Source organism: Cygnus atratus, chromosome 1 (genome assembly GCF_013377495.2).
Source record: "Cygnus atratus isolate AKBS03 ecotype Queensland, Australia chromosome 1, CAtr_DNAZoo_HiC_assembly, whole genome shotgun sequence".
Lineage (NCBI taxonomy): Eukaryota > Metazoa > Chordata > Aves > Anseriformes > Anatidae > Cygnus > Cygnus atratus.
This window is the reverse complement of record NC_066362.1, coordinates 47,633,925-47,647,249: the sequence shown is the minus strand read 5'-3', so window position 1 is coordinate 47,647,249 and position 13,325 is coordinate 47,633,925. Positions and strand designations below refer to the sequence as shown.

At 35.6% G+C, this 13,325-nt stretch overlaps 1 protein-coding gene across 22 annotated transcripts in view; it reads right to left on the bottom strand.

Annotated features, from left to right (window-relative positions):
- Positions 1-1,625: 1,625 nt before the first annotated feature.
- The window catches only part of NR2C1 (nuclear receptor subfamily 2 group C member 1), a 51,427-nt gene continuing 39,727 nt past the window's right edge, over positions 1,626-13,325 (bottom strand). For 16 of the 22 annotated variants that reach the window (XM_035551605.2, XM_035551578.2, XM_035551579.2 and 13 more), the window contains 8 exons: positions 12,795-12,979; positions 9,900-9,947; positions 9,194-9,356; positions 8,048-8,169; positions 5,329-5,468; positions 3,490-3,627; positions 2,714-2,819; positions 1,626-2,185 (listed from right to left, as the gene is read on the bottom strand). In XM_035551605.2, coding sequence (XP_035407498.1) covers positions 2,011-2,185; positions 2,714-2,819; positions 3,490-3,627; positions 5,329-5,468; positions 8,048-8,169; positions 9,194-9,356; positions 9,900-9,947; positions 12,795-12,979 — 1,077 coding nt within the window. In that variant the 3' untranslated portion in view covers positions 1,626-2,010. The remainder of the gene's footprint in view (positions 2,186-2,713; positions 2,820-3,489; positions 3,628-5,328; positions 5,469-8,047; positions 8,170-9,193; positions 9,357-9,899; positions 9,948-12,794; positions 12,980-13,325) is intronic. The other 6 variants (XM_050709783.1, XM_035551594.2, XM_035551591.2 and 3 more) reach the window with 1 other exon arrangement.

Sequence of the window (13,325 nt, the reverse complement as noted above, 5' to 3'; positions counted from 1 at the left end):
AGCGCAGCATATTGGCAGCAGTTGTAGTTCACATTTTCATAGATAGTGAGGCATGTTTCCTGGGATACAGAAAAGACGTCTTCCTTCTTCATGAACTCCAGGGAACACGAAAGCAGAGCCTAATCCTGCGCCTTTCGAAAGGTGGAACGTGGGAAGGGTCAGGCACCATGGCCAGCTCCAGCACTGAAGGCTGTCCTCCAAGAATTTGTCATGTGCCAAGTGCGAGCAGGGGAGATGGTTCCACCCCATCAGGGGTCCTCAGCACCAAGTGTTATGGTCTGTGGTACTGTACATGGCTGAGCCTGTAGAACAGCCTCTGATTATAGAGCTTGGGCAGAGGAAGAGCCAAACAAATCAGTTAGTGGAATTAAAAAGATCACAATAATTCAGTGTCAGTGACTGCTCTCTGATTCTTTTTGGATTGCTGAGATCCTCAGGTGCTGAGAAAAAACACGGAACTCACCCAAAGCCTCATCTAGTAGTCCTTCAATGCTAGGGTGGTCTTGGAGCGGCTGGTACAGGCTGGGCAAAGGCCTCCCTTTAAGGTGATCTTTTGGCTAAGCAATTGGGTGAGGCTCTTCTTCACCCAGTGCTGCCAGAGAAAGAAAAGTTCTGGGTAAATAGAACTGGGCCTTGATCCAAGATTTAGATAATCCCAAGTGTCAGCAGTAGACTATCACTTTTACTAGGATCCTTCTCTAATTTTAAGCAACAGCTATTAAATGTGCTAGGGATGTACAGCTTCCTGCAGCAAAAGGAAGGAGCAACTGTATGTTAGAGCATTACTTGACAATGAGGCACATGCCTCAAGAGAGAAAAGCATCTGAATCCACCCTTAGATGGAGCCATGGAGTATGATTCAGTCAACACATATAAAGTATCTAGACCCATTTCTAACAAGGAAAGGAAAAGCAGCAGAGGACAGGCTCCTACAGGGAGCATGTTATAGTTGAATTTGTCTAATTCAAATTTTAAAAATAATCATATGAAACTGGTTGGAAAAAGGCAGCTAGACAGCTAAAGGCTAACAACAAAAATTAATTTCCAAATCCTATGCAGGAATAACGACACGAACACATGCACAGAACTCTAAACACAATTTGTTTCTTAGAGCGACGGCCGAAATAAAGTTAAGAGGCATCTCAAATGCCTCCATCCTTGGGTGCTGAGTATGAAAGGGGGCGGGATAGCGTGAAAAAGCTTGAACTTGTGAGACCAGAAAAAGCAGGAGGCTGCTCTTTGAATACCTGCAGTAAATACTTCGTAGTTTTTCATAGTATAAAACAGCTGACATCTACCAATACATACTACCACAGCACAGTATTCCTTGCATCTACACAGCAGTCAGTACTGACCCTTTGCAGCTTCACTTTTGATCAACTGCATCAAAATGTCAGCAGAATATTTTTAAAATGTGAAATTCCTCTACCTTCCCTTCACTTGTAATGGCATCCACTGTTTCATTCAACAAGAAATTAATTTTTCTTCAAAACAACAGCAAAAATCTAAGTTTGGTTATAAAGGTCTCATTTCCATGGAAATACTGGCCTTTTCAAAATGTTTGATCATGTATTTTCCATTTATTCAGTGAGAAGGAACTAGCAGCAAAAGACTGAAAACACAGCTCAGAGAGGAAAGTTAATTTATTTGCCTAAAACATCAAACTAAGTTGAGATACCTTAGTTCAGTCAAAGCTTCTTCAATTTCTTCACAAGCCTGGACTTCATAAACAAATATTCCAAGTTCATCTATCTACAAAAATAGGATGGACAATTCTTGACTTTCTTCAGATATCAAGTTAATTTACAATTCCTTGAAGATCAGATGAAAAATAGGAAGCGATCCTATATTCCTTCAGACACTCCACCACATTTCCCAAGTGTACTGGAAAGGAGGAATATTAGCCTTCTTTAGATAGGTGCATGTGAAGGCTTATTGCCATCTCTTGGAGACAGGGTATGCATTTACATCACCATGACTGCCATGGTGCAGAATCCTTGATTGCTACTTTTATACGGCATGACCAATTATTTGAGTGTTATAGTCCGCTGTCTCCATTCGCAGGATATATGGGATGATGCTATCAATCTGAACGTTTCCAATTAGTCCTGCAAAGAACAGCTCCTCGGTGATGGCAGCACTCATCAGCCTAAGAGCAGGCAATCGGAGAAGGAGTCTAGACAGTCTGGAAAGTAAGTTTGGTAAAAAGTGTTACTTGGTCACACAATTCGGTGTTGTTCAAGTAGCAGTAAGAGAACAGAAAAAATTAACTAGGAACAATACTGGTCAAAATTTGCTATATCTAGTTCATGATAGGCTTAGATACTTAAATCAGTGGAGTATATAGTTAGTCATGCCTTCAACAGTACAAAAATGCAAATATGTAAGTCTATGTGCATGGACTGTACAATGTTTGGACTTAGACTAAATGATGAAATACTCTACATAGGTGCAATTCAAAATGAAAAAAAATAAAAATACTTCATTTATTTTATTTACAATATTTCTTTTTGGAAAATAATAATGAATAAGTAGATACATTATATTCATAATATGTATGAATATATACATAATATTTTAAGTGCTCTAAAAGTAATTTTTTACATTTAAGAAGAATAAAATGCACATATTTATTACAAGAAATACTGTACATATCAATATTGTTGGTGCTCTGAAAAGAGAATCAATCAAGTAAACATGTAAGTTTACATACCTGTAAGTATCATCTGGATATGCTTTTGTTACATAGTCTTGGAACTCCATGTAAGCCTTTTCTTGAAATTTCTCTATCTGTACCACATTTTCTAGACCTGGGTGATCTGAAAGACACCCTGTATTGTTATATCTGTTCCATATAAGATGCTTTAAAATCCATACAGATTATCTACTTGTAAGCATGCTGAAATGATCATTTGATAGCTGTAGCAACTTCAAGTTTTCCAACAGTTTTAATGAAGGATGCTGCTTTACCTCTTTATTTTTTTCCTCTACGTTGGTGTTTTACTTCATTGTTTATAATACAACCGGACATTCTGAAGAGTTCAAATAAATGCAGTACTTGCAATGTTTACATCATTCCTTATGATATACCTCTGTTCTCTGTGTTGCATGGAACAGCATTGTTCCAATACACTGATATTTATTGGAATATTGTATGCATAAATATCATTTGTGGAAAAGAAATAATAGCATCAGACGAAAAAGCAAATAAAAAACTATGAAGTATTTGTTTCCTAAAACTTGCAAAATCACAGAATCATAGAATGGCCTGGGTTGGAAGGGACCTCAAAGATCATCTAATTCCACCCCCCCGCCATAGCTTACCTAAAATATACCCCTGTGGAAAAACCAGAAAATTCTTTTAAAGGTTGATGATCTTAGAGGTCTTTTCCAACTGAAATGATTCTATGAATTTTTAAACTGACTTTTAACACCTTAAGTCTCTATAGTTGTAGAAAAAGAATGTTTACATTAAGAATAATTACATACCAGGACTGAAGAGTACGATTGCTTTCAAATATGCATATTCATATCCATCCAGGCAAAGCTTAACCATACTGTTACAGAACTCTTGCAATTTGAAGATATGCTCCATTACTAGTTTTCCTCTGTCTGTTGGCAGCTTATCTGAGTTGACACATACATAAAATACAAAAACCCCAATGTCAACACACGTGCAAAAATGTAGTCACACTGGATTTTTAAAAACATTAATCATTTGTATTAGATCAAACAGTGGGGAATCTATGCCATCTATAAACTTACATACTAGGTCTAAATAATCTTTACGCCAACAGTTTCTGTCACTGAAGTTTCCAATAACCAGAGGTGGACTAAATCAAGGAAAGACTATTTATAACTAAAGGCAACATTGCTATTGCAGATCTACACTGTACATCTAAGAGTCAGGTGCAGTATTTATATTCATTGATGGATTACTTTAGTCAGTCAAGGACCATGCCACTGCTGAAAAAGAAGGTACACTATACACCTTTCCTGGGAATGTTGGTGCAGAGCTGTTCCCCCCCCTTCAGTAACTGGAAGACATTGGATATAAATTTCTGATTTGTACATTCAAACTGAATTCCCAAATTAATAAGAATATACATTTGTAGTAAAGGTAAAACCATCATTAATTATTAAAGTTTTTGGTGAACACGCTTATAAATTATGCAGACTGACGGAAGTCCCCAAATTCCATTTGCATCCTTCCTAAAGATATTCACAATTTGTTCATATTTAGCTGATCCGTTATGTTTAGTGGTTTAATCAATTTGTTTTTATTACAAACTATTGTTTATTTAAAGCAGGATCTTTTGGATATTTTTTTAAACCTGAAAACCCCTAAGAATGAACTCTTTAATCTCTTCATCATAAAAGGAGAGGAAAAACTTATAATTTAGAGAGTTATTTTTCTATGGTTTACCGATCTCTTTTTGCATAGCATTAAAGAGAGTAACAGCAAATAATCCTAAATCTAGTTATACCTGAAAATGCTAACATTTTTGTATGTACATCTAACTTAAAAAATGTGCTAGACTATGAACAGATAAAGATTTTTATTTTTATTTTAACTAAAAGACTCCCCTACTTCAGTTTGAATATCACTCAAGAACATTTCCTTCACTGTAGACTAAATGAAAGAGAAGGCCAACTTCATTTAATGTAAAACATGCAAAAGATGCAGGACATAGGATAAAAAGGAAGGAGGCATACTTAGTGTAAATCTGCTTGGAAGACTTGTATGGAGTCTAAAACTAATATACAAGCCAAGTTATGTACAGGAAGTACATCACGAAGGTGGCATTCAGCTGCTTTGTTTCACAGCTATGAACAGCAAGGACAGTTGGGTTCTTCTTTACACCCTTGATAGAGAGGAATCATATTCACAGTACACTTGTGTTCTTAAAGTTGAGGCTGCCTGAAATATTCCTATTTTGAGCTGATGTACACCAACAGAACAGCAGAACACTATTAGAGTTCACACAGATATCAAACATGATTAAAAACCAAAACAAACAGTAAAAGCTAACCTACATTACAAAGATGGGCAAATATATATATATATAGTTTGTTTGTTTTTTTAATTTGGGGGAAAGGAAGCATTAGCATAGTTGACAGATGACTTTGGAAAAATTGCCAGAAATTTCCATCTTGAGAACTGTATTTTCTAGTATTATTTTGTGTCAATACCAATTGTTCAATTTTATGAACAGTAAATTTTCATTAACAATTGACAGATGAGTAAATAAACTTCTGCTCAATTCAAAACTTAAAAACCATGATGTAATTCCCCAAGTATGCAAACGTGCACAATATTCACCTTACCTTGCTGTAAACTGCTATGAAGGTGATTAACAAATGCAGTTAACATAGTTGCCACGTTCATAACTTGTGAACATTGTGCAAGACCAAGCGTAAAAAGTTCGTTCCAGCAGGCTTTTACTAATGATATGCTGTTATCCTGTCTATTAAAAAAAAAGTACATTAATTTCACTTAATAAAACCAGCCACTTGGCTTTACATTTTTTTAATTTGAAGAACACTTCATAAAACATCCATCTAATTCAATCACTGCAGCCAGTACCAGAATAAATTAAAACACTAAATTAATTAAAATGCTAGCATTAAAACACATTTTAAAGTGACATTTGTGAAGAAATCATTTTTGTTTTAATGATCAAAAAGGCAACAGATCTCTACCAGAAAAGCAAGCTGAAGTTACAGTAAATGACAACTAAGTATATTCCATCATATCCATCACGCTAGTTTTCCTAGGATTCACACTCATTTTTAGGTAAGATTTATATGCATGGGCAAAAAAAAGTTTGCATTGTTGCTGTATTGTGGTTGTAGAATAGACTCAAAAGTCTTTAATTTGATTTTTTTTAACTTGAAATCTGACAGTTTGGTGCAATTTCTAAGTCTTTTTTTTATTATTTTTTTTATGCTGAAACTTAAAATTAGGCCTATTAATATTCAGCCCTTCCATATTAGTAACCTAACTTTCAGTGATGCCAAGCATCTCTAACTTGTAGGGCTTAACAAGAGCTCAGTACCTTATAAAAAGGAAATCCTACTACTGAGGAGTCAAATTCAAGTACCATGGTTCACAGTTTTAGCCAGTAAATATAAATAACGGAAAGTTAAAAGAACCACATGACCACATGGAAGTTAAAAAGAACCACAGGATTTTCAAAGAAGAAAAGCATATTTAAAGCTCTCCATATTAAAGCTAATCCATTACTTTATGGATGATCAAACTTATACCAGAATTAGCTGATCACACGTAGCCCCAAAAAAACTAAGTGGCTGTAACCAGCCTGCTTAACATTTCAGTAGGAATCCCTTTTGCCTACAGAGATTCTTGTGCAGGAAAATGAACTAAGCAGTATCTTGATATCATTACCTAAATTAGTATGTCTAAGCCAACTATCTTGCCGAGACTAAGGAAAACAGTGCTTGGGGAGGGAACCACTTGGATACAATTATTTTACAAAACAATTAGCGCTTTGCTCTGGCTCATCAACTCCTCTCAACTGCTAATACCATGAATTTATTTTCATTTTAAAAATGATATATGAGTCACCCTTCTAAAAGTTAAAATTATACAGCACGTAATGTCCTCAACTTTAAAAAGCTTCATTAATATCAAATAAGCCTCCACTGTTGCCCATGATCTTGACTGGGACTGCAAATGTTAGCACAGGCGAGTATTAACAACTTTCAGAAAGTCTACTCCTCCATTTTCTTATTCAAACAGACAAATATATTGGGAAGTGACACATTTCAAAAAATGCAGATCTTCTATACACATTTCTTGTTAAATCTTTCTGGACAGGCAGGTCTTTTGCAGATTTTATTTGAAGAAAACAATTCCTATTTGTTGTTGTAACACTACTTTGCATTGTCTCTCTGTAGCAAAAAACTTTTTAAAATGTACAAGGACGCAGTTCACTATGTTAATTTGCTAAGTATTTTGAAATCCCGCAGGACAACAATTTCTACTAAAATATCACATTTACCCACTTTTCCCTCCTTGCTATTGTTTAGTTTTACAAAATGTTAATTTTTCCTTCTTCAAAACACAGGCTTGAATTACACACAGTGCAATGTCTTAAACAATGTAGAGTAATTCAGCTTAAACATTTGAGTAAACACAGATCATCAATGCTTGTGACAAGAAAGGAGACAATCCCTCACTATAAACAGGAATTCTCTTTGCTACTACTATTCTGATACTGAATTACAAGAAAAAAACACTAGATGAGCAACAAACATGATTTTACACTCCTTTTGTATCACTGATGATAGACTTGTATCATATTTTAACACAGCTGATTTATTTGATTTGTCTTCACAATCTTGATTTCTGATAGTAACATACATCACTTTTCCCCGTGTCGTTTTGAGTTGTTTTCTCATGATGATCAGCAATGTACTACTACATTTAGCTTGAGAATGTTAAGCAATACACTGAATTTTGCTGGAAAAACAGGATGTTACACAAACTTTACAGAGAATAATAAAAATTACTTTCTGGCTACTGCATTTGTTTTTGGAAAATCCTCTACAACTCGACAAATTAATCCTAAAGCTTGCTGAACCTAGCTAAGCATGTTCTTCACATAGTTTACTGAAGGCAAAAATACTACTACCTCACTTATAAAGATAGCAGTATTTGAAGCTTCAGAAAGGGGCTTCTTTTTGGCAACTGCCTGATAAGCATCTTAAGTTTTGGAGGGAGCTATTCAAAAATGATAGCAAGTCCTATTTACTGAAAATTTATGCAAGAAGAGGCAGCGAGCAGGCATTTGATCGTGATGAATCTACTACCTTTTTTCTTTGAAACCCAACCAAGTACTTGAACTGAACTGAAGCTGTGAGTAGTTTTGATTCAGCATATCTGCCTTCATATTGAAGATTTGTAGAACAGTTTTAATAAACTTGGTTTATATTTTTAAGTGTCCCTGAAGACTACTGTACAAATAATAAATTTAAAAGTGTGTATTCACAACATGAGCAAATAGAGTAATTGAACACTTACCCTAAAGCTTGGAAACACGGAATGGAACGTGCCCAGTGCATGGACAAGAACAGCAACCTGGAAGCAGACTCGCAGATATAGTGAACATTAAGATATTCAGGCATAGGAGAAGGCATGGTGAGCTGCCAGAAAATAAAATAAATAAAAAAATAAATAAGTGCAAGTCAATTATTTTACTTTCTCCATATAAAACGTAATATGAAAAATAACTTCCAGGGTTTAAGAGAAGAAAGTAACATTATTTTTAAATAAACGTGAGATAATCCTGAAATAAAATTGAATGACTGTTTTTTGGCTTACTAGCCACACTGCGTATATTCCACAGTGACTGCAAAGCAACAAAAATGATGAAAATTTTGAATCTTAGCTTAGATAAAGATTTATGTCTGGGAACCCTGGGGATGAAAAATCCCAAATAAAACTCAACTTTGGAGGCATTATGTAAAGAAGAGAAGTTTTAGAAGTACCACTGTAATTAGAATGATGTTGCTTACGCTTACATATAGATAAATATGTAACTTTCACCTGTGTATGTAAAGAAATTGGGAATTGACCCGAAATTCCTAATTATAGAGTATTAGTTTTATCGTCAGGTATCAAAATTTTGTAATAAAATGGTTTGGCTAAGACAATTTAAAACAAAACTGACATTTACATTAGAGATATGTTTATTTTAGTAACCAAACTGTGTTGTTCAGAGAGGCAACATTTAATGCAAACTAAAAGATGAGCAAAATTTTTGATTTGTCCATGAATAACAATATGATGAAAAAAAAAAGAGTAATTTTTACATGCTCATAAAAAGAGAAATGAAGTCAGAAAATATTTGCCTCTCTAAAAAAGCAACTATATGTTCCCTTAGCTGTTAAAGTTTTCCATGTAAATCCCTTTGCTCTGATCACCTACTATTTTTCAGGTAAAAAACAGTAAAACAAACAGTTCAAGTAAACAACTGAGAGCTGTTAATTTTCCCAAGCAAACAGCTAACCAGTGAACAAAAGCAGTGCATTCATCGGAAATGAATGCTGATACCTGAATAATTACTCTTCAAAGAAATTCAAAAGAAAATGTAATCAGATCATTAATTACATTGTACCACCAAACTAAAATGTTTATAAACAGCCAAAAATAAAGAGTATTACGTACCCTGAATGCTACATGGGCATCACTGAGCAGTGGGCCCTCTATTTCAACGATATTCATGCTTGTTTCTCCCCCGATCAGCTGGACGCTGCCTTCAACGCTGTCAGAGTTCTGGCACGCTGCACTCTCTCCTGGATTTAATGCTTTTGCAAGGGTATCAAATGCCCTGTATGATCAAGAAAATATAAAACGAAAAAAAAAAATCATCTTAAGAGACCATTTCAATTTAGGAGGAATCTGCACATGTCTGAAACCTGTATTCAGATGTCTGTTTCAAATAACCAAAGAAAAAAAAACAAAGACTTGGAAAATAAAAGTCATCAACATGCTTTTCCTGCCACTATACAAAACAAAATCCCTGAAAACTCAAACTTACAGTGTCTCTGAAGCAAAAAAATTAGCAGCAGATCCTGTTCGCACTAGTTGCCAACAAATTCACAGTTTTGACATACTGACTGTGCTGCTGAATCACAGTTTGCCTTTCAAGATCTCTTTAGTGATGTTTACTGAGAGTGCTGGCATAAGCATTTTGAGCACATGATCATCAGGCTGCTGTTAAAACAACTTACTGCACGTGTAAATTTTACAGATTTTTGCTGCTAACAAGCACAAACAGAAGGAATAAGCTTCTATAAGCAATGAGTTGTGGTTAGTTTATTCAACTTAATTTGAGAAGACAGCTTCTAAATATGTAAGAGAAAGCACTCACATGCTTTCAATACCATCCTTAGTATCCCTTGAGGTGGGGCAGCGACTCCTGTGAAGACCAAGGCATGTGCACTAACATTACTGGGGAGATGCCAGGAGGAGCACAGATGTATTACTCTTTATTTTCCTGCTTGATAACACATCCATTGTGTGCACGAACACACCTGAGAACCAAAACTGATACATCTACAGTCACAAATATACAGGCTTGATTACTGCCTACAGACAGATGACATATCCTGAGAGCAGTATCATTTGTACAAAGTCACATGAAAAACTCACGCAGAGATCTGAAAACTTTACAGAAGATGATTTCGTGGACATGATTCTCAATTTGTACAGACGTGTTTACTGCCACAATATCTAAAATTACTGATTTAATGCCCAAGTCTGAAGTAGAACTCTGCCTACCTTTTCTTCCATACTCCTTTGCTACCTACATATATTAATATACTAAAAAAAACCACCCTAAGTGCATACTGTGTTCAACATAACCATTTACAACCAAAAGAAACAACACAATAAACTAGCTGCTGACACTGCCTTAGGCTTCAGACGGTAAATTAGCTAGAACAGTTTTTGATCCTAGCCCAGGACCTAGCCTGCACACCTTTTTGTGTACACAGGAGGGTGACTGGGGAGTGCACAAGTGGACTACACAGATGTACCTGGGAAGTTTTCTGTCTCAAATATATGGAAAGCGAACAGATACAGAGTGCACTCATGGGCAAGCTCTGAAATTATATTGTCCTTCTGCTAGCAAATCTGAGTTTCAGGTCCTGTGTGGCTCCCTCTTGGTTGCCTTAGGTATAATAAGGCAAAATCAGTAGCTCAATGGCAGCTGCTTAGGAAAATAGGATCTTTTCAGAGCTCTTGCATGTAGCAGGGACAGAAATGTAACCCAGGAACAAGATCTCCCCTTTCTCCAACAGGTAACGTTATATGCCTCTGCTACAACTCTGTTTTTATTCTAGCTTAGGTTACAGCATCCTTTTTACATAATGTTGGGCAGGTACCCTGCTAACCATGTCCTCCCATGGTACTTTGTTTCCAACTTATTCTTGGATGTCTGCTTTCAAATAAATCTTCTGCCTCCTATATCATAAATTTGCAGAAGAAAGCCTGCAAAAGTAAGCAGAAGTTTTGCTTCTTAATGGCTCTACATTGTAGGTCCTTTTCATGTATTGTGTCTCAACATGAGCAATGGTTGCAAGTTAAAACACCAAGGAAAAGAGAATCCAGACCAGAGCTTGCCTTGAAGTTACAAAAACCAGCTCGCAAAGTAAGAAAAAATGTATTATCAACATTAAATACATCATATTGATACCCTTTGTTAGAAACAACTTTGGTTCTCTTTTCGTCGAGCTCAGCCACTAACAGATATATAACAGGACTCCTGATTAGCTGTAAAATATGAACATAGATAATGAAGCCATTAGAGGACAAAGCATGTAACATTACAATATAAAAGCAGCGGAATACTAGCAACAAAGTTATACGCTAAACTTGTGTCAGCAAAATTGAAAGCTTAACTTCTGTAGCTGCAAGCAATGGAATATAATAAAATACATGAAAAACACTGATAGATAAAACCTGCTAATTGAAACCCCTTAAAATCATTTTCTTCAGTGAACACCTGTGTCTATACGATCAAGCTGGCACAGGGTCTGACACGGAAATCAAAGATTTCAACAGAAATTTTAGTTTCTGTTTGAGTAACAACTTCCCTTTCACAGGAATATTTTCTTTGAAACTCCCTACTGCGGATCTGTTAGGTGACCTACTAGACACGAGTACACGTTAACCTGAGTCAGAGCTCTTTCAAGCTCGCTGGCTGAGAACTTGATGGATTTCTGTAGACGGATTTTAAAACTGAACAGAAACACTGAAGTTGGCAAAAGCAAGCATCTGAAAGTGCCAGGAAATAAACAAGTAACAGGTAATCACGCAACCTTATTACTGCATCTTATTGAACAGCCATATTACTGACTGATGTTTATCAGCATATACAACAACACTCCTTACACTTCATGTTCTTCACCTAGGAGAACACAGCAAAGGTCACACTGACTTTCTAAGTAGTACATATGAAGAAAGAAGCAGAACAAATGCATTCTGCTTGCAATTATACTGAGTAGTAGAGTGGAGCAAAGGGGAAATCATGTATTTGAGTCAGTACAAACTACTTTACTATATACCAATCTTTTTTTCTTGATCGATTTACTCTACGTATGCATTTTCAAAACAACATGTATAATATAGATGGGGTGTAAAGAAATATTGCTGGGACAATTGTCAGAAGCCTGCATGGAATGACAATCAAGGAAGAACATGATTCTGACTGAAGGAATAACTAAGTACTACACAGAATACCTCACATGTATGCTCACCAAAATGGCTCAGTTAAAAACAGTGCAGGACACAAGTTCGTAAGATATATAATGAATGCATTTGTACTGACAGTGAGCATTCTTTGAGTTCTCCCATCTAGAAAGAAAACGCTTTTCAAGCTTTTAAGGCAATTAGCAGCTATGGGCATTAAACTACTTACACGTATGTGATCGTTAAGAAACAGTTTTCCAGGATGATACAAAGTACTATGAATATAGTAGAAGATCTAACACACATTATTAAGGACAAACAAAAAAGTATGGAAATCAGCTGATTTACATTGAAATTAATTCCAAGAACAAATAACTGTATTTATTTCTCAAACCAAACTTATGATTTAATTTAGAATAATCTTACAAGCTTGATCTTCAACATGAGCTCATGCTCTTACTACTATTATTTTAGATGCAGATAAATTACTTACATTGTGATGACTTAATTAATGCTCTGAATGAACAGAGACATTCTTGAAAAGTATAATATTTTCAAGTGTAATGCGCCTTACCTTGTAACATCACTACTAGCTTGTTCTTCTTGCTGGAGTTCAGATAATGACGCATCTCCATTACTTAAACTCTCAATCATAGATAGCTCTGTACTGCTTTGTGACATGTCTTTGGATTTACCGAGGTTTGCTAGTGATGTCACCACATTTGCCAGTGTACTTAAATCTCCCTGACAGGCTTCAACCTAAGGGAATATTATAGCTTTTAATTCTTTCATATTGGCAGCAGACAACTTGTAATATAAGAATCTAACTTCCACACTAATGAACTGAGCTTGTGAATAGACCTGTAAGAAGATTATTGTATTCATTACATGTGTAATCATAATGTAGTAATTAGACCCTGCACTGCTTCTAAAATATGAAATATTTGGACATTTACAAGTAATAGCTATCTATTTCTTTCAGAAAGAATGCTACAGATGGCAAGCAAGTGCAGGCAGAAGTTTCAGCATATCCACTCACTGGTCAGTAACTGGGACTGTAAGGCTGAACTAGATTGCATTTTTATCTTCCTTCCTTCCTTCCCTC